Raw genomic sequence first — 22,599 nt, 5'->3', positions numbered from 1 at the left:
ATATAATACTTGTCATCTATAAGCAGTAATCATATTCAATTCAGTTTGTTGCTTTACCTGGCTGGACAGAAATCGTGAAACAGAAATAAGATCACAGGTTTCATGGTTTACAAGGTGGCTTGGAGACAAGGTGGTGTATGATGATGAAGAAGAAGATGTGGCTGTAACAGAAACCAGAAACGTATAGCAACTGTAGTACATCGGATAGAAATAAGCAGGTTATGTGGTGGTTTGATGAGGAAGGGTGGTTAAATAGTTTTCAAATGGTGGTGATTCGATTGAAGTGGATGATGATCATAGGTGGTGATGTTAACCGATGGTGATGGTTTTGTGTGGGGTTTGAGCTTCAAATAGAAGAGACGAGTAGTAGCACTTGTTTGGGGTATGATTGGGTTATGTTTGAAGTAAAACCAGAAACAAAAGCAGAAACAAGTGAGCTGCAGCATCATCCTTTCATGGTGGCGGTTTTGGTAGTAGTTATCAATGGTAGTTCATCGTGGTGATGTGGATTTATTGATATGGAAGCAGAAACATAAAATGACAAGAGAGATGGTAATGGTGGTCATGTGGTAGTGTTGTTTACTTGTTGCATACAGAAAATAACAATAGCAATTAACAATGGGTTTGAGATGGCGATGATTCATAACTTGTGATAATATAGATAGATAAAGGTATTTAAAGCTAGACAATGATAGAATATGATAGATAACATAAAGTAGGCTAGTACAAATATTAATTTCGTAAATTCAAAAGGTAAACAGTTTGGATGGTTGTTTGTTTTTGGATTGAGACAATAAACAAATAAGTTGGTAGGGTGATTATGATGCATATACCACATATGTATATTTATGTACTCCGTAAGATGAATTATTAGGAGGAAAAGAAGGTAAACACAAACAGATACAATAGTTCAATAATAATTGTCAATCATACACAGTAACACATTTTGAAGAATCAAAAAGGGAAATAGGAAAGCCATCGAAAGATTTGGTTTCTTCTACCGACGATTTTCAAAGAGCGTGTCCATTGCTAAACAGTTACGGATAAAACTGTTCCTAAAAATCCCAAACTTTTAGATTAAATATATTTAATTATTTCACTCATTAACTGATTGAAACCTGATAAAAAAAGGTTCGATAATTATATATTTTCTGTACCAATTTATATGTACGGAGTACTAGTATTTAATCTTAAAAAGGTAAAAATATTTTCATGAAGCCTAAAATCTTCGTAATCGATTAACAGTTCAACTTTCATTTTATATCTTCATATATAGGTGCTATATCATTATGAACACTAAAGAAATGTCAACCGAGTGTTACAGATATGCTCTTTATATATATAATAACAGTTTTAAATAATAAATTTTTACTAAGTAAATACATTTATTAATTATATATTTTAAACAATTAATTTTAATATAACCAAATATATATACACAAGAATATTTATATATATACCTACACATATTTATATATATATATATACATATTTACAAACACTGGTTCGTGAATCATCGGGATCAGTCACATGGTATTTGAATACATGAACGCAGTTCAAAGTTTTTGAGACTCAAACATTACAGACTTTGCTTATCGTGTTGGAAATATATAAAGATTAAGTTTAAATTTGGTCGGAAATTCCCGGGTCATCACAAATTGGTCCACAAATATCACCTTGAATTCTTTCAAGAAACATTAGTGATTCTTTCTCAACTTTAAGTGGTGAGGGTTTAGTTATCAATTTTCCAAGAGAGCAAGATATACATGGAACCATTGTATCATGAAGGATTTTTCTATCCTTCAGTGGATGTCCATGTGTACATTCAATAATTCTTTTCATCATTGTTGATCCTGGATGGCCCAATCTGTTATGCCATAAATTAAATACACCAGAATCAATATACTTTTCTTTAATCACCATATGTGCTTCTGGTACATTTATATGTGTATAATGTAATCCAGAATTAAGTCTTGGCAGTTTTTCAATCACGTGATTCTTGTTAGTGATACTTAAATATTTCTCATTTTCTGCCGTTACTGACTGATAATCATATCCATTAAGGTATATGTCAGAAAAACTCAATAAATTTATGCTTGACTTAGGAGAGAATAAGGCATTATTAATTAAAAATGTTGTACCGTTTGGTAATATGAATTTTGCCTTTCCTATCCCTTCTATCAAGTTAGCAGCACCTGATATTGTATGTATAGTTCCTTCCGTTGGTTTCAAATCAATGAAATATTTTTCAGATTTAAGTATAGTGTGCTATACAGAGATCTCCACTACTTGATTGATGTTGTGTTCCAGCAGAATTCATATTAAACTTCATATATAAGAAACAAACAGTAAGTATATAAATGTTACACAAAATGTTTATTACACACAAATAGATAAAACTGAAACATTTGACATACATAGAATTGAAACATCAAACATAGAACTGGAACATTTGATAAAACATATAGAACTGAAACATTTGAGAAAACATGATGACAAAGGTTAAATCGTTTTATTAATAAAAGAAACATATTAATTTAATTCAAGAAATCTTCATATAAATCAGATGGTTGCTCAGTGACTGTTGGATCAATATTATCCACAAAATTTACTTCCTTTTCTTTACCTTTCAGCGAATCCTGATACATCTTAACAAGATGTTTAGATGTTCGGCAAGTATTAGCCCAGTGGCCCATTCTACCACATCTGTAACAAGATTCTTCAGAATTTTTAGAAGAATTTTCTTCAACATCTTGTTTAGTGGGCTTGTTTTGTGGTTGATATTTATATTTTCGTGGATTATTATTTCTTTGACCACCACGGCCACGACCACGGCCACGTCCACGCCCATTCCCATTACCATAAGGATGGTTTCTACCATAGTTATGGCTTTTGGCATGATGATGGCGATGGTTATTATAACCACGACCTTGCCCACGTCCTTGTCCCTGTTTATAATTATTTGCAGTATTTGCTTCAGGGATTGCAAGTGTACCAGTAGGACGGGATTGCTGATTTTTTATTAATAGCTCATCATTTTGCTCTGCAACCAAGAGATATGAATTAAGTTCAGGATATGTGTTGAACTTTAGCATTCTCAAATTTCTTTGCACTGTGATGTTGGCAGCATTCATTGTAGAGAAAGTTTTCTCCAACATGTCTGCATCACTTATTTCATGTCCACAGAATTTACGTTGTGAGACTGTATTATACAGAGCTGAGCTGTATTCATTTACTTTCTTAAAGTCTTGGAACCTTAATGTTCTCCATTGATCCATAGCAGCTGGAAGTAAAATTTCTCTTTGATTATTGAATCTGCTTTTGAGACCTTCCCATAAAACATGGGGATCTTCTACAGTCACATAATTATTTTGTAAGCATTCATCAATATGTTGATGAATAAAGCAACATGCCGTTGCTTGTTCTTTTTTAGAACAAGTGTTGTTTTCATTTATGGTTTCAAGAATGCCCATTGATTTAAGATGCATTTTTACTTTTATAACCCATGGCATATAGTTGTTTCCCGTTGATTCTAAAGGAGTAAATTTAAGCTTTTCCAGATTCGACATTTTCTATTATCAAAAATTAAAACAAACACATGATAAATTAGAGTCAATTTATATTCATAAGTATATAAACATTAAACATAAATTTAATATAACATAAATGATAAGTAAGCGATAGTGTCGACCATATGTAAGCAATCATAAATAAATGTTATATAACATAAATGATAATTAGGTAACAGTGTCGACCATATAAATGTTAGATAATAGAAATATAAATGTTAGTAACATAAATGATAATTAGGCGACAGTGTCTACCATATAAATGTTAGATAATAGAAATATAAATGTTAGTAACATAAATGATAATTAGGCGACAGTGTCGACCATATATTATTCAGGTGGTATAACCGACCATATATCATTTAGGTGGCAGAGCCAACCATAATTAGTATTAAGATTATCGTGCTGATAACGTGTTATAATTCAGTAGGCTTATAACTACATTTAGTGGTTTGATTCTTGATGTTATAATTCAGTAGGCTTATAACTACCTTTAGTGGTTTGATTCTTGATTAAGAATGCTAATAATGAAGTGTAAGAACAAAGATGATAATGGAGAGAAAGAAAGAAACACTTTGTAAGTGTGAGAAAATGGTGCAAGTTTAATGCTTGCATTCATGGCTATTTATAGCAAAAATATCACAAGTTTAGGTAATACAATAATATTACTTTTGTGTATCAATAACTGACTATCCATTTATATATATATATTTATATATTATAACATATTATTATTATTATTATTATTATTATTGTTGTTGTTGTTGTTGTTGTTGTTGTTGTTGGTGGTGGTGGTGGTGGTGGTGGTGGTGGTGGTGGTGGTGGTGGTGGGTAGGGTGGGTGGTGGGTTGGTTGGTTGGTTGATTTTTTTAATGTTCTTCACTTTATTACTATTTTAAATTAATCTTAATCAATTGAAGGAGGTTTAAGAATTCATTACTTTTCTATTATTAACAACTCGTTTGATTGATTGTAGCAGAAAACATGCGTGATATAAAAGAACAAATAGCAACAAAGGATGCAGATTCATATAAACCAGTAGGTACGTACTTGCATACTTTTTTTTTTCTCTTCTTTCTTCAATTGATAAATTAATCCTAACAATTATTAAATATATTTTCCTATCACTAACAATAACTTGATTTGATGATTGTAGCTGAAGAAGACAATTTTAATGACAATACTAGTATTGCTTGGTTATTAAAAGTGTCATTCGATGAATATAAAACCCTACCCTATGAACAACGGTGAGCTTACTATACTAGTATTAGTACCCTACTCTTTTGGTACTTTTTTCATGGTTACTATTTTAATTTCATTATTATACATATACATATACATATATAAACCATATGCCTAATTGTGTTATCCTTTCGAATTGGTATATTGTAGACGACTATGGCTAATAGCACATTATCTTATAAACCCTCGGTTAGTAATCTATCTATCTACTATCTATCGGTTTTTGTTATGTTCCAGTTTTATCCAATTCTATATATATATATATATATATATATATATATATATATATATATATATATATATATATATATATATATATATATATTCCTAGTATCATACTTAACGTTTTCATTGTAGTTGTAGGGACTACAAGTATAGAGAAATAGATGAACGTATATTGCGTGAGCGTGGTGAGAGGAGGGAGTATGAGAAGCAGATGGAGATTAAGTAGCGGAAAAAGCACTGGGACATGTACTACGCGGGTGTGGAGAAAATCGATGAATGCTGTTAGGGTGAGAGGAAGTAAACCAGATAGTTTTTGCTTCTTCTGGTATTTTGCTTATCTCCTCCTCCTTCGTGTTTGATAAATGCTTAAAATTGTATTGATTTGTTTGAATTTTATTTGATGAATGCATAAAATAGAATGGTTTGTGTTTGAATTTTATTTGTTTACTTATTCATTAAAATATACTAGGTGCAACTTTTGACCCGTTTGACCTGCGACTTATTCATTAAAATACACTAGGTGCAACTTTTGACCCGTTTGACCTGCGACTTGACTTGAGGTGAAACGTAACATACATTCATTCATTCATTCATTCGCACGTGTCAAAATTGCCACCTTCACTCATTTTTTGATGTGATCTGATATAGTTTCTCAAAGTAAGAAGTATAAATGATGACGATTATTATTTGAGGCCACTGCATTTAATGTTTTTGCCTGATATATTAAATATTAAACATGGATTATCCATATGTATAATAATGGGGTCTTGGTTTTTGAAGCTGTGACTACATCAAAGTATCTGTTTTATCACTCAGTCAATTGCCATTCCATGTATGTTTGGGGACTTTTCACTTCGAGTAGTTAGTTGATCTTGTTACTGTGACACCAAAATTACACTACTTCTATTAACAAAACTACACAACTCCCTCCTATTGGTCCACGATTTCCCTCCCTTTTACAACCAATTTCTGTTCACGTTTTGTGGTGTTTTCTTTCTTTAAAAAAAAAAAAAAAAAAAAAAGGAAACAGAGTCGACAACTTCTCCTGTTCAGCCATGCCTTCTCCCTTACCTTCTACCTTGCCTTCTTTCTTTAACACGCTACCGATCCGGCGATCCCTTACCTTCTCTCTTATCTTCTTTCCTTGCCTTCTTCGTTTCATTATAGCTTCGAATTTCATCAGATATCATCCCTGTTTTTATTGTAACTATTGCTCTATTTTGGCCTTCAATTCCGATTGTTGTGTTCTTTGGTCTAACATTTCAGCCTTTGGTGCAGGTGTATTCCATTACAGAGTGTCCTTTTCCAGGTACGTAATTTCGTCTTCTTCGGTTTACTTTCTGTTGGCTGTTGTCTTTTCATGTGTGGTATGTGCTGCCGTTTGTTAACATGGTGCCTCCTGTCTATAGCGATGTTAATTTTTTTGGCTTTAATTGTTTTGGTGATTGTGGTTATGAGAGGTTCAAATTTGTTCCGGTCGTCTTCACTGTTGATTTGATTGAGTCCGGTCATTTTCACCGTCGATTTAATTGAATCGGTAACTTGAAGACTTCAATTACAAATCTGGTTTTTTTTTTTAACGGACGATTACAAATCTCGTGGTTTGTTATTGTAGTCTTCAATTATTCTTAGTTGATATTAACTGGTAGAGTAATCATGTATCATGGTGTCCAAGAAGAAGAAAAAGTACCAAGATATAACGGCGACTGCTACTAGGATTTTGCGAAACCGATCGGTTAGTCTTGGAACAGCGGATGCGGCTTCTAAAAATGGAGAAGTGTCTTCATCTGATTCTGATGGGGATCGTTCATCTCAGATTATGGATGATGTCGTCCGTTCCAATATGATGGTAGATGAAGTTGATCAGCCAAATAAGAACGAGGGAGATGTGCCAATTGAGCAACCTGGGAAGGATAATCGTGATTCAGAGGGGATGGTTCTGAAAACCTATAGTTCTAGAAAGAGGAAGGGTAAAGTGAACCAGCTGATTGATGTTGGGGATGGTCCTTCTAAAGAAAAGAAGAGTGCTCAATTTGTTCCTTATGCTGGTGATTCTTTTATTCCTGCTAATGAAAAAATGCTCCAGGAAGAAAGGTGGGTATGGTAAGAATTCTGCTGTAACTGATCATTCTATTGATGATATTGTAGTTAGTAATGATGATATTATTGCTAAATCTATTGGTGAAACAATTGTTGTTGCTAAATCGACTGTTTCTGCTAGTCCTGTTGTATTCTTTAAGAGTTTAAAAGATGGTAGTTATAATGAGGTTGATGTAAACCTAGTGGCTGCTGCTGAGAATGATTATAAGAATGATGGTTTTAGAGAGTCAGCTGTTGTTCCTGATGAGTTCTCCTAATTTACATTGGGTGGCAATGTAACATTAATGAATACGCAGGATAATAATAGTGGTGATAAAGATAATGTTGTTTCTGAGATTTAATCTACAACAATGGAAGGGGTTGAGACTAGTGATGGGCAAGGCAATACAAATACTAAAACCCCAAGAGCATGGGTAAATCCAAACATCACTTTTGCTGACTTCTTAAAACAAAACAAAGATGAAGAAGAATTAAAAATGGAGTTCATTTCACCTGTTTTAATGTCTAATGGTAAAAAAAGAGTAGTTTTCTCCGCTGAGGAGGTTAAGAAGGCCGGTAGTGCATTTTCTCTTCAATTATATGGGTATTTTATTGGAACTTCTATGGATTATAGGGTTGTTAATGCCCATCTAAGGAGAATGTGGTGGAGGTATGACCTTAAAGAAATCGTCAAAACAGCTGCAGGATTTTATTTATGAAAATTTAAAAATGAAAAGGGTATGAAGGAGGTTCTTGAGAGTGGTCCATGGTTAGTTAATAATGTTCCTTTTTTTTGTGAATCAGTGGGAACCTGGGGTTTGGCTTGAAAAAATTGAACCTGAAAAAGTTCCAATTTGGATTTGTATTCACAATATACCCATTGAACTATGGAGTGGCAGAAGTATAGGTAAACTTGTTAGTGGTATTGGTAGGCCTATGTTGATGGACAAAGTTACTTCAGAGAGATGTTTGAGTAAAAGTGGAAGACTAGGTTTTGCTAGAGTTTTGACTGAAGTCAATGCAGCTGATGACCTTCCTAGCTTTGTCGAATTTTCCTATCCTGTGATTGGTTCTTTTCCAGCCAAAGTGGGTAAACTTGAGGTGACCTATCATTGGAAACCGCCTTTATGCACTCATTGCAAAGTGTTTGGGCACTCTTTTAATGCTTGTAAAATTAGGCCTAAAACAGAAGATGAAGTATCTGCACAAGTGTTAAAAGACGCGTTGAAAATCAACAATGAGAGTGAAATAGTTGATTTAAATAACCAGTGTGTTGAGGACGGCTTTAAAGTTGTTGGTAAGAAAGGAAGGATATTTCATAAGTTGAATGTTGATAATAATAAAAGTCAATGGCAGTCAACAGAAGCAAAAAGTATCAAGCAAAATGCAGTTAAGAATAATTATGGTATTAAAGACAATATTGTTGTGGAGGAAACAGATTGGAATGTGGAGTCCCAGAAAAGTCGAAATCATAATGTTTTAAGGAAAATAGATAAAGGGAAGGGCATTGATGGTGAAGGTAATAATAAGACATATTCCAAAGATAGAATTGAAACAAACAATCCTTTTTATGTATTAGTAGATGATGAGGGTAATACTGATGGTAATACTGATGTTCAAGTATTTTAGGACTCAATGGATTGCTGCTGGTTTTGGTGTCTTTGATAAAGATGGAATGGTGATTGGTGTTTGATGTTAAGTTTGATAATACTGCTCCGAAATTAGGGTATTCTACATCTTGTTAGTTTCTTACTTTATATCTAGTATAGGTCCTAGAGTTTCGGTCAAATTAGTGTTACTCGTGTTGTAATCCTCTTTGTATCATTTCTTTATCAATAAAATTATCTTACTTTTCAAAAAAAAAAAAAAATATCTATTATTTAATTGGTTTCTATTATTTAGTTGGTTAGTCATGGTTTTAGGTTTTTCAGTTTTGCCTTGAACTTGTATAAAGATTAAAGATGAAAAAGGATTTATCTGTATATTTTACCCAACTTCTATTAAAAATGTCTCATTATGCATTCTAAGGTAATTTTTTGTAATTAGTTAGTATAATAAGGTTATAGGCTTTAAATTTTGGTATATAGCTTCTACTTACAAAAAGTAAATTTTGGTATTTTTACACAAGGATTTTGTTTCAGTTTGTGAATATCTCTCTTTTTTTTTCTTTGTTTATAGACAATTTTATTCAATGTAATATTGTAATAAATAATTTAAAGTATACACATAATTCCTTAATATATTGCAATTACGACGAGAGGAGATAGATGAATGGAAAGCAAATGGATGAATGGAAAGCAAGTAAATAAGAAAGCTAGACTAAGGAGATATTCAAGCATCTAAATTCTAAACAAACAGATGGATGAATGGAAAGCAAGTAAACAAGAAAGCTAGACTAAGGAGATATTCAAGCGATCTAAACAAAACGAGAGAACAAAAATTTTATATATTTATATACATTTTGGGCGATATTGGGGGGAATAGCTAGAGCATTGTGTGCTTCCAAAGAAGCAAAAAAACATCTATTTGTCTTCTTTATTCAGGCCTCACCCGAACCATTCTTAAGACCACTAATCCCTCCCGAATGATTTCCACTATAGAAGCTTTAAACGTAGACCCGGGAAGTGATTTGGTTTGAGAGTATTCCGCTAATTTTTGGCAAAAATTCCCTCCATAATACCACGAATTCGCGGATATCAAGCTAGTTTTTTTATTTATAAGAATAGGTAAATAAAAGTAAATTATAATAACTCAACTAAGTTGTGTTACGAATACGATTAAATTAACGCTAATATCAAAATATATTCTAAAAAATATCATCAATGTTGTATGGACTATTATATTATCTAAATATACCATGATAGTTTATGAGGGTAAATGGGTAATATGTTACTTATTTAATATATTGAGAGAATAATAATAATAATAATAATAATAATAATAATAATAATAATAATAATATTGTTAAATAATTTCTTTGATTATACGATGCAAGACTTGAATTTAGGTTAATCTTTATCTCTATCTCTACTTCTCTATCCCTATCTGTATCTCTATCTCTATCTCTATCTCTACTATATATTAAAACAAAAGCTTAATAGATTAATTATTTAAATTTTAATTATTTTCCAATTATTAGATTAGGCAAATTATAAGCAATACCTCTTATAATCTAGCCATCTATTTAAATTTTTTAAACCTATAGTGATATAGTCAAAAAGTTACAATTTATTTACCAAAAATATCCTTAAAAACAAATGATTAAAACATTTAATTATTAATTCGGATGTATCCTCCATTTTTGGTTTAGGATTACCGTGATATATCTTTGGATTTAGATATCTATGGATGTAATTCATTAATCTAAATGTGTATCTAAAAACTTGAATGTGTCGACCTAAATTATTTAACATATATTACTCCGTATAATATACTTTGAAATATAATGTTATCTTCAAATCTTTATAAAAAAAATTACCGGAGGACATGACATTATAAATAAATAAATAACTCCAAGCTTGACACTTTGGAAAAACGTTTTTGTCAAAAGGAAAGGTACGTATACCACATATATAAATTTTTTACAAAACTAATAAACTATTGACTTGACACGTTGGAAAAAAAACTTATTTGTTAAAAGGAGAAGTATACTACACAGGCTTATTTGTCAAAAGAGAAGTAACCTTCATGTTCATTTAATTGTTGGAGTATGATACAAATTCAAAGCGAGCGAAAACATTTTTTAAAACTTTACAAAATCATACTCTTTCACGGATCATTGTACAAAACTTTAGCAAACAAAACAAAATTAACGAAATTAAACAAGAGAAGATTAGAATACAACTTTTGTAGCCTTTTGAAGATCGAATCTGAAAAAACCCAAAGAAGAGTTCCTCTAAACGGTAGACACCCAAAGTTCCAACCTTGTTTCAATCTATGCCTTCTACTTAACGGATCTTTTCTTTTTCCTTATTTCCACCAAAACCGAACCCAATTATAGATCTCAAGTATTTTGGTTAAAAGAGAAAGAGAAATATCATTTTGTATGTGTGTTTTTGTATCTCAAGTTTCTATATCTTTTCAATACTAAGATTTGGTATTATATAGAATTAAAATTGATACAATAATACATATAATACAAATATAAAGATTTGGAAAGATTTGCAAAATCAAATCTTTATATAAAATAAGATTTACAAATTAAATCAAATCTTATTTATATCAAATCAAATCTTATATATTGTATAAAATATGATTATAGTACAAATCTTTATATAAAATAAGATTTACAAATCAAATCAAATCTTATTTATATCAAATCAAATCTTATATATTATATAAAATATGATTTGCAAAATCTAATCAAATCTCTACATATTTAGATTTGTAAGTATATGTACACACATAAAAAAAAAACTTACTTAATTTATTAAACCATTAACTAATGATTAATAAATTAATTTCCGATTAGAAGGTATATCAAACAATTTACGATTGGCCTTTGTGTGTGACCGAATAGGATAAATGAACTTTTATTATTTAATGTCATGGGCATATCTTCGGAATATATGTACCACGGTCAAACCACGGTCGAACCATAGCCAACCCGAGAACATATTTCCAACAGACTCCCACTTGCACTGACATTAATAATATTGGCTAGTCTTAAAGACACACCATGTATAACAACTAGTCTGCTACGTTACACTCCTATATTTTGATTTATATCAATCATCCTTTTGTTCTAGATATCTTTATGAACGTGTGACATGGTTAAGTGTCAATCATCATCGTTCAAGATTATATTTCCCGATAGAGATTTGTGGTGATCAAATAGACTGCTATTGCATCAATTCAGTCGTAGCATGGCCATGCATTTAATGCAGCACAAATCAACGAGGGGCCCAGAGATATCGCTTCAACTTGCTATGAGAAGAAGGAACAAATTGCTTCAACTGTATAGACATCCACCACATCCCATATTGTACCTGATCTGCACCCTTATGACTGGCATTTACGCACAGCGTTAAATACAGGTCAAAGTAGAATATAGTTTGTGTCAGGATTCCTTATACATATCCACTCTAGGATAAATGATATTGCCATCTTAGAGCTTACTTGTGACTTAAAACCATGAAGTAGCATCTAAGTGTGGTCATTCCAGAACCTTGAATCAACTATCAAGTTCCTCATGAATGTAGTTTCATATAAGCCTATATTACTACACTTCATAGCAGCCTTAATTCAATTCTCTCTTCCTTAGAGAATGACCGACTGTGGAAGTTTATGAAATAATATTCGTTGGAAGTTAAAACATGCAAAATGAAACATGGCAATATACAATGAAATGATCGCATCGTGCGTATAATATAATCTCAATATATTAATCATCAGATCAATTGCAACATATATTATTGCCCAATGTTTAAAGTTTCAAACTTAACATAATAAATACAATCAAACTTTATCATCAATGACACGAATGCCAATAGACATACTATGAGCATCATGCTTAGTCTGTGGCAAAGGCTTGGTGAAAGGATCAGCCAAGTTCTTAGTCGTGTATACTCTACTTAATAATATGTCATTTTCTGCTACAAGTTGACGGATGTAATGGTACTTTCTGAGTATATGCCGTGTGCGCTTTTGTGACCTCGGTTCTTGAGCCAAAACAACCGCACTCACATTGTCACAGAAAATCTCAACACGATCATGGATTGTAGGAACCACTCCTAGATCCCCGATGAATTTCTTTATCCACATGGCCTCTTTAGCAGCTTCATTTACCGCTATATACTCGGCTTCTGTCGTAGAATCAGCAATAGTACTTTGCTTGCCACTTCTCCATGTGACGGCTCCACCGTTTAACATAATTACAAATCCTGATTGTGAAGAGCAATCATCTCTATCTGATTGGAAACTAGCGTCTGAGTATCCTTTGACGCTCAGCTCGTCATTCCCACCATAGACCAAGAACATCTCTTTGGTCCTCCTAAGATACTTTAGAATGTTCTTGACTACTATCCAATGAGCTTCACCAGGATTGGCCTGATAACGACTAGTCATGCTTAGTGCATACGACACGTCAGGTCTAGTGCATTGAGACTTGCTCAATATCATTCCAGGGTTCATAGGAACGCACCCTTTCTTAGAGTTATGCATACCGAATTTCTTCAGTATCTTATCTATATATGCACTTTGATTTAGCCCAATTAATCTCCTTGACCTATCTCGATAGATCTTTATTCCCAAAATATATGATGCATCTCCTATGTCTTTCATGGAGAAACATTTCCCTAGCCAAGGTTTGACATCTTTCAGTGTCGGGATATCGTTTCCCATGAGTAATATGTCATCAACATATAGTACAAGGAAGACTACAACACTCCCACTAGACCTAACATAGACACATGGCTCATCTTCGCCTCTAATAAAACCAAATTCTTTGATCTTCTCATTAAAGCAAATATTCCAGGTACGAGAAGCTTGTTTAAGTCCATAAATGGACCTTTGAAGCTTGCACACACTATTAGGATACTTAGGATGTACATAACCCTCAGGTTGTGTCATAAACACATCCTCTGTTAGTTTACCATTAAGGAAAGCTGTTTTTACATCCATTTGCCATATCTCATAGTCATAAAATGCAGCTATGGCAAGAAGTATTCTAATGGATTTCAACATAGCTACTGGTAAAAAAGTTTCATCATAGTCTACACCATATTGTTGCATGTAACCCTTAGCCACCAGTCTGGCTTTGAATGTGTGTACATTTCCATCCATATCGGTCTTCTTCTTGAAGACCCACTTACACCCAATAGTTTTAATACCTGGTATATGATCAATCAAGATCCAGACTTGATTATCATGCATGGATTGGATCTCGTTGTCCATAGCGTCCTTCCATTTGGCAGACTCGGGGCCTGTCATCGCTTCCTGATAGGTAATAGGTTCATCAGAATTTATATTTTCATCATTACCCTCAAATATGTGTAAACTATATTTCTTTGGTGTTCGACGCACTCTATCAGATCTACGTATGGGTGGTGGCTGTAGGTCAATTTCTCTTTCAATTGCAGGCTCGTCGACCTCTTGAGGAGAATCGGTTCCAATATCGGTTTCCATGTCGGTTGATTCTTAAATTTCTTCAAGGTCAATTTTGCTCCCACTGGTTCCTTTCTATATGAGATCCTTTTCAAGGAAGACTCCCCTTCGAGACACAAAGACTTTGTTCTCAGTAGGGTTGTAAAACAAATATCCAAAAGAATCAGTCGGTTAACCAACAAATAAACGCTTTTCAGATCTGGGTTCAAGTTTATCTTGAGCTTCACGACGAACGTAAGCCTCACAACCCCAGATTCTTAGATATGAGAGAGACACAGTTTTACCATGCCATATCTCATAAGGTGTTTTGGAAACTTTCTTGGTTGGGATGAGGTTAAGGATCCTTGAGGCAGTTTGTATGGAGTAACCCCAAAAACTGATTGGAAGCATTGTGCGGCTCATCATGGATCGAACCATATCAAGTAATGTTCGATTCCTCCTTTCAGCCACACCATTATGTTGTGGTGTTCTAGGAGGAGCTAATTGTGAGATTATCCCACAACCCCGTAGATGATCACGAAATTCATCATTAAGATATTCACCACCTCTATCAGATCGGAGAATCTTAATTCTTTTGATCAGTTGATTTTCTACTTCGTTTTGGTATGCCTTGAACACTCCAAAAGTTTCAGACTTTTGTTTAATTAAATAAACATAGCCATATCTACTGAAGTCATCAGTAAATGTAACGAAGTATCGTTCCTTGTGTCTAGTAGGCGATCTGAACGGACCGTACACATCAGTGTGTACCAACCCCAATAGATCCTTTGCCCGTTCACAGCTTCCTGTGAAAGGTGCCTTTGTCATTTTTCCTGATAAGCAAGATTCGCATTCATCATACGATATTATATCAAATGATTCTAGAATTCCATCTGACTGGAGTTTGGCTATGCGTTTCTTGTTTATGTGGCCTAAACGACAATGCCATAGATACGTTTTATCCAAAACATCTTTGGATGAATCAACATTGTAGATTGAACTATCATTTAGATTTGCTGTGGTTTCTAAGATGCCTTTACAAGGACTAGCCTTGAAATAAAACATCCCATTTTTGTGAACAAGTATTGATCCATTATCAAAACTAAAATTAAAACCATCATTAAATAAAGCATCAAAAGATATAATGTTTCTTGCCATTTCGGCACTGTAGCAAACATTAGATAAAACAATACATAAACCAGAATCAAAAGAAAGCTTGTATTCTCCAATCATGTCAACAGAGGCAACATTCTTATTCCCCATGATTAGATTAAGCTCCCCGGTCTTCAGCTTCCTACTTCTTGTGAGTCCCTGCACATTTGTACAAATGTGAGTACCACATCCCGTGTCCAATACCCAGGAATTAGAAATAGTAGTATTGTTTAGTTCAATCATGAACAAACCTGAAGGTACGGCGACTCCCTTAGCCCGTAGTTCATTAAGTTCCTTCAAGTCTCCAATGTCCTTTATCCCCACAATGAAAGCATATTGCTTCTTCAGGAGACTTGGTTTGCGGGATCTTTGAAGTAGAAGAGTTAGAAATGCCCTTAGGTTTAGGTTTGAAGTTGGACGTGCCAACCTTACCCTTGCCCTTGTTCTTGCCCTTTGCTTTGTTTTTCTTCTTCTTAATCCCACCTTCACGAATGGCTAGAATGGTAGTTGCGGGTTTAGCTTTGGCCATGTTAGCCTCAGCGGTTTTTAACATGCCATGGAGCTCCATGATTGTTTTCTCCATATTGTTCATATTATAGTTCATAATGAATCCTTCATATGCACTAGTCAGCGAGTTCAGGATAAAATCCGTTGCAAGCTCCTGACTTATGAAAAAACCAAGGCGCTCCAACCGGTCTATGTACCCTTTCATTTGTAGTACATGGACACTAACACCACTTCCCGTTGCCATTTTGCAAGATACGAGAGCTTTCACGGTATCAAACCTTTCTTGCTTTGCTTGTTGTTGGAACATGTCCTTGAGTTGGTTAAGCATGTCATATGACCCTAAGCTCTCCATGCCCTTTTGGAGCTCTGGAGACATGGTCGCCAACATCAAGCATGCTACCTCATTAGACTCGAAACACCGTTTTTTAAACTCGTCCCTAGCCGCTTGAGTAGCTCTCGATCCGGGTTCTGCCGGTAAGGGTTCCTCAATAGCCCTGATCTTTCCTTCCATCCTAAGAGCAATTCTTAGGTTGCGAAGCCAGTCCATGTAGTTCAAACCCGTAAGCTTGTCCTTTTCGAGGAGCCCTTTAAGGCAGAAATTAGTGATTGATGACGGAGTAGGATTTGTGTTTGTTGCAGACATCTGTCATATTTTTATTTTTAAAGTAAGTTGTATTAGTTAGTTTAATATGTTTAAACCTTGTTAAGATAATTACCCAAGTGTGTTTAATATTCAAACAATTATAATTAACAAGGCTAAGATCCATATTTCACTTATGTTAACGACTGGTTCGCCGCGGATCGCCAATCATAAGCTATTTAGGTAGGTAACTATATTACCAATTTCATCCATTATGAAATTCTTAGGTTTTGCGGGATTTAGTGATAATCAATTATTTCACTTGGCATGTTTAATCCCTTCTACGCTAATCCTTCCTCGTGGCGGGTTTGCCGCAAACCACGCTTTCAGATTGTAAACCGTCCGTGATAGATACACGTGAAATCCGGCCCAAGACTCTCGGGTATCACGAAATTCACCTCACCCTTCCCAACACCCAATTAAAGTCCGGCCCAAGACTCTCGGGTATCGCGAACTCTAACATGTAGAAGGTTCGGATGTGTGTACTACTCATGGATAGCGTAAAGTTTACATTTAAAACGGGTTTTTGTTTTCTTTTAGCAAAAGTAGTTTACACCATTTAAAAACATTTGCTAATTATGTATTGCGTGTTGCGTTTGTTAAACTAATTTTAACCAAACCGTTTTATATGATTATTGTCCCTTTTGTTTTTTTTTAAAACATTTTCTAGCTAGCATGGCATAGACAAATAATAAAACAATAATAATCATGACACACAATTATCGGTAGTATGCCTCGAGTCCTATGCGTTTTTCCGGTGAGCCAACACACGGAAAAACATGGTCAACTAGGGACATAACCTTGTGTGAGAATTGACTCCCACTAAAACCGCCATCTCCATTATATGCTCGGATGGGCCGCCTTGTGAACATCGTCTTCTTGATTTCAATCTTGGTTGCATTATCTTACAAAATAACTATTCTATTTTCTATACTATTACAAATACAATATAAATAGAAAGACGACATGCAAGTCGTTTAATAAATTATTACATTCATCCCGAATAAATAATAAATTAAATCATACAACCAAACATCCACACAAGGGTCTTATTGAGGCAAATACTACCGATTTCATACAACAATCAGATACATAACAAATGGAGTGCCAACCGTCCATTTTCATATAACATGTTTCGATAAGGATTGATTTAAACAACACTTAATGGCACTTATAATATTCAATCCTTGTTTACATAACATATGTATGTAAACCCACTTCATATTTTGTAAGTATGGTTTTCATGCCAAAACCATCCAAATAAACATATTAAGTGAATCAAAACATGTTGGAGATTTATTCACTTTACCAAAGCATAAAGTCTAAAATTAATAATTTTAATTTTCTCATTTCATGTAAAACATGAAAAGAATTCATGTAATTTATTTTTCTAAACATTGAATCTTTAATAGTCAACATGCAAGTTACCATTAAAATTTTCGAATTTTGGCAGATTCATACATGTAACTTTAAATGGTCATATCTTACTCATTTCTAATCCGTTTTCGATGATTTTTTTTTTCAAATTTAAGTTCTTTCAGTTAGCTTTCAAATGCAATTGGTCTCATACAATAATATTGAGTTTAAAGCCCCGAAACAGTCCATCAAATACGGACTGTCCAGGCTGAAAAAAATTTCTTAAATGAAAAAAAATGAATTTAACCCATTTTACATTTTGCCAAAATCTAAGATTCAAATTAGTATTTAGGAAACATAAAACATAAATCATGATATTTGTTTTGCATGTTTGTTATGCATGATCATCTCCAAGAATCATGTACAACGCATCCATCAAAACTAAATATCATAAGAAAAGTTTGCTAAAACTTGTACAAGATGGCTCGGATACCACTGTTGGAGTATGATACAAATTCAAAGCGAGCGGAAGCATTTTTTAAAACTTTACAAAATCATACTCTTCCACGGATCATTGTACAAAACTTTAGCAAATAAAACAAAATTAACGAAATTAAACAAGAGAAGATTAGAATACAACCTTTGTAGCCTTTTGAAGATCGAATCTGAAAAAACCCAAAGAAGAATTCCTCTAAACGGTAGACACCCAAAGTTCCAACCTTGTTTCAATCTATACCTTCTACTTAACGGATCTTTTCTTTTTCCTTATTTCCACCAAAACCGAACCCAATTACAGATCTCAAGTATTTTGGTTAAAAGAGAAAGAGAAATATCATTTTGTATGTGTGTTTTTGTATCTCAAGTTTCTATATCTTTTCAATACCAAGATTTGGTATTATATAGAATTAAAATTGATACAATAATACATATAATACAAATATAAAGATTTGAAAAGATTTTGAAAGATTTGCAAAATCAAATCTTTATATAAAATAAGATTTACAAATCAAATCAAATCTTATTTATATCAAATCAAATCTTATATATTGTATAAAATATGATTATAGTACAAATCTTTATATAAAATAAGATTTACAAATCAAATCAAATCTTATTTATATCAAATCAAATCTTATATATTATATAAAATATGATTTGCAAAATCTAATCAAATCTCTACATATTTAGATTTGTAAGTATATGTACACACATAAAAAAAACTTACTTAATTTATTAAACCATTAACTAATGATTAATAAATTAATTTTCGATTAGAAGGTATATCAAACAATTTACGATTGGCCTTTGTGTGTGACCGAATAGGATAAATGGACTTTTATTATTTAATGTCATGGGCATATCTTCAGAATATATGTACCACGGTCGAACCATAGCCAACCCGAGAACATATTTCCAACAATATCTATTACGAGTACACATTTTTTACATGAAGATGTGCATTTATTTCATTTATCAAATTTGACGATCAAGTAAAAGACTTAATGTTCTTGTCATTTTATATACAGCCCAAGTAAAAGACTTACGAGTAAATTTGTATGTTTCTATAACCTGCGGATCATTGGACATTCACGGGTTTCGGACATGAGTGATTACCTATAGACGTATACACGAGTCCCGACATGTTAGTAAAATTACTGTCAAGTGAGTCTACCTTTTTGATTTGAGATAATCGTTCATCTTAGGTTTTTACTTTGACATATACATTTGTTTTGACAACATATCCAAATTAATACTCCGTATAAACTTATATTTTAGCCACTGGCGGATCTTTGTAGAGACAAAAGGGGGCTATAGCCACCCTACATTTTTTAGTTAGAAGTGCAATTTTATTATATGAAAAGGGTAAAAAAAAATATAGGTAATTTAATAGCCCTCTTTAATTTGCATCTTTGATTTCCCTTTTTGAGAACTGAAAACTCAACCATCCCCATAGTGTGACTGTCCGTTTTTCCTCATCCATAAAAGTTTCCTTTTTATATGATTTTTTCCATACTCCAAGTCTGCAAAAACAAAAGTAATACATATAGTGGTTTGTAAAAGAACAAATGTTGTCACTACTTGTGTGTTGTCACTATTTGGCTCAATTGTCAACATTCAACATACCCAAATTAAATAAATCGAGGTATGTTTATATATATTTTATATTTAATATATTGCATTTAGAATTCAAGAATTGAAAATCGTTTCTGTTTTTTAGAAGAACATTTGTGTTCAAGAGTAATAAAATTAGAGGTTGTTATATTTACAATTTGAGGTTGCTATATTTAGATGTTTTTAGAATTGCAAATTGTTTCTGTCCTATAGTTCTAAATAAAATTAGAGGTTGTCATGTTGACAATTTGATGTATATATTTCTAAAGTGCAGGAGTGCTTATTATGAATTAATAATTTGAGGTGGTTAATGTTCGCCCTCCTACTCATAAATTTCAAGTTTCGTCACTGATTTTAGCCTTGTAAAATTGCCGTATAAATATAATATTAATTTATATAACTTCGAAGTGCCATAACCATTAGATAAAGTGAAAATTTTTAATCATAGCCGTTGAAGAATATTTTGATTACATATGATTCTCTTTTGGAATTAGCAAAGTCTAAATCAGTAGCGATTCTATGATGTAATGACCCGCACTTTTTCGATCGTTCTATACTTATAAGATTAATATTTATATAAATTAAACCTTACCAACATGATAAGCAATCCAAATTGTTAAGATTTATGTTTTTGAAAAGAGTTTTACACAACGTTTGACCGTCTAGTTTGACCGATGATATCACGAACTATACAATATATGATAATTATACATACATATTTAACATGATCTAAGGATGTTTTAATATCTCATTTTGTATTAATAACAAAAAGTCATAAGTATATTTTGAAACTACTAACTTAAGTTTTCAAAACAATAACCATACGTAACGTTATTTGACATAAATACTGATGATTTATAATGTTTATACATATATCGTATAAGTAATGTATTTAATCATTTTTAAAGGGCTTTTATACATAAAACAATATAAGTATATTTACAAAAGATAGTTATATTTGAATTCTCGTTCCGTTTCCTCAATAATCCTATACGTATATCTAGGGTACTATACACAGCTTCTAGAAGTATTTACTATTGGTATATACCAATAGAAATCTTCAATTATTGGAATAATATGTCATTCATGACATAATAAATTTTAACTTATCTTAGATATTTTCACTAAAAACCAAATTTTCAAGCCTATAAATAAGCACCATTTCTAACTCATTTTTACACATTCATTTTCCAAATTTTACTTCCAATTTTCACACACACTTGCAAGAACTCTCTCAACTTTTATTTTACTACTTCTTTCCAGCAACTTTACATTTTAAACTTGAGGTAAAAACTCTACTTCAACTCTTTTTCAATTCATATATTTATAGCTATATATATAAGAGTTTATAAACTAGAACATAGTTTGAATGATTTCAAACTTGTTCGCAAACTAAATAGATCCTTCTAACTTAACTTTTAAAATACTTCAAGACCTGTAATATAACTTAAAAATATGCTAATTTAACAAGGTATGACTTGGTTTTTCAAAGAACACCTTAAAAACTGTTTTTATGACGTCGGAGTGCAACCGGGGGCTGTTTTGGGTTGGATAATTAAAAACCATCTTAAACTTTGAATTGGAGGTTTATTTTCTGGAAAAATGATTTTTACTATGAATATGATAACACATAAAAATTTCATGATTTAACTCAAAGTATAAGTATTTTTAGAAAAATAATCATTTAAGGTTGTTTACATGATGGAAAATGATTAACTTCATAAGTTTCACTAAAGTTTGACCTATGACCTGTGATTTCGAATACAAACTAAGGTATTTACAGTTCATAGTCTTAAAGAGGGACTCGATCCAAGGAAGTGGCAAGTTGAATCAACGAAAACGGAGTTGTAACGAAGAAACTATGACCAAAACGAGATCGGATATCTAAGACTAGTTTGGCTACGAAAATAATTGGAGAAAATTAAATAAATCACATCTTTTTAAAATAACATGATATTTTATATATATGTACTCATAATTTAATTTTATATGGTTCAGGATCACCCGTAAACAATACGAGAAGATTAATCATAAGATCCCATGATTGTACGCAACACGTCATTTGACAACACCGGTACTTTATGTACGCAACACGTCATTTGACAACACCGGTACCATGGGTCAAGATTAATCTCGACCAATACATATACGATGGGGGTTTTTATTTATTTCATTGGGGGTTTATTAAACACCTAAAAATGAACCATTAAAATTGAATTACTAACATCGGACTGCTAACTACGGACTAAGAAATTATTAAAACTATTAAAAGTATAAAAAGTATATATATGTGACGATTGTTTAAAATAGAAATATATTGATAAACTATATATGGATAGGTTCGTGATATCAATCGGAGACCAAGTCGAAATTACATATCTTCAAGACGAAAGTGAGTATATAGTCCCACTTTTAAACTCTAAATATTTCGGGATGAGAATACATGTATTTTATGTTTTACGTTATGGACACAAGTAACTGAAAAATATATTCTACGTTGAGTTGTACCACTGGCATACTTCCCTGTAGCTTGGTAACTAATATTTACAGCGGTATTGTAAACGCGAATCCTGTTGATAGATCTATCGGGCTTGACAACCCCAGCCGGACTGGACGACCAGTATTCAACGGTTG

At 32.7% G+C, this 22,599-nt stretch overlaps 1 protein-coding gene and 1 long non-coding RNA gene across 5 annotated transcripts in view; both read left to right on the top strand.

Annotated features, from left to right (window-relative positions):
* LOC139863111 (uncharacterized) overlaps nucleotides 1–22,599 on the top strand; it is a 220,872-nt gene that overhangs the window by 23,065 nt on the left and 175,208 nt on the right. For 3 of the 4 annotated variants that reach the window (XM_071851773.1, XM_071851760.1, XM_071851768.1), the window contains one exon: nucleotides 4,549–4,611. In XM_071851773.1, the coding sequence (XP_071707874.1) occupies nucleotides 4,549–4,611 (63 nt within the window). Of the gene's footprint in view, nucleotides 1–4,548; nucleotides 4,612–4,725; nucleotides 4,829–22,599 lie in introns of those variants that run through there. The other variant, XM_071851778.1, reaches the window with a different exon arrangement.
* On the top strand, nucleotides 4,955–6,500 carry LOC139863105 (uncharacterized). The gene is made up of 3 exons (XR_011764404.1): nucleotides 4,955–5,000; nucleotides 5,169–5,361; nucleotides 6,315–6,500. It is a non-coding gene; the product is annotated as an uncharacterized lncRNA (long non-coding RNA).

The sequence above is a fragment of the Rutidosis leptorrhynchoides genome, chromosome 1, assembly GCF_046630445.1.
Source record: "Rutidosis leptorrhynchoides isolate AG116_Rl617_1_P2 chromosome 1, CSIRO_AGI_Rlap_v1, whole genome shotgun sequence".
Classification (NCBI taxonomy): domain Eukaryota; kingdom Viridiplantae; phylum Streptophyta; class Magnoliopsida; order Asterales; family Asteraceae; genus Rutidosis; species Rutidosis leptorrhynchoides.
This window is presented reverse-complemented; position numbering and strand designations above follow the sequence as displayed.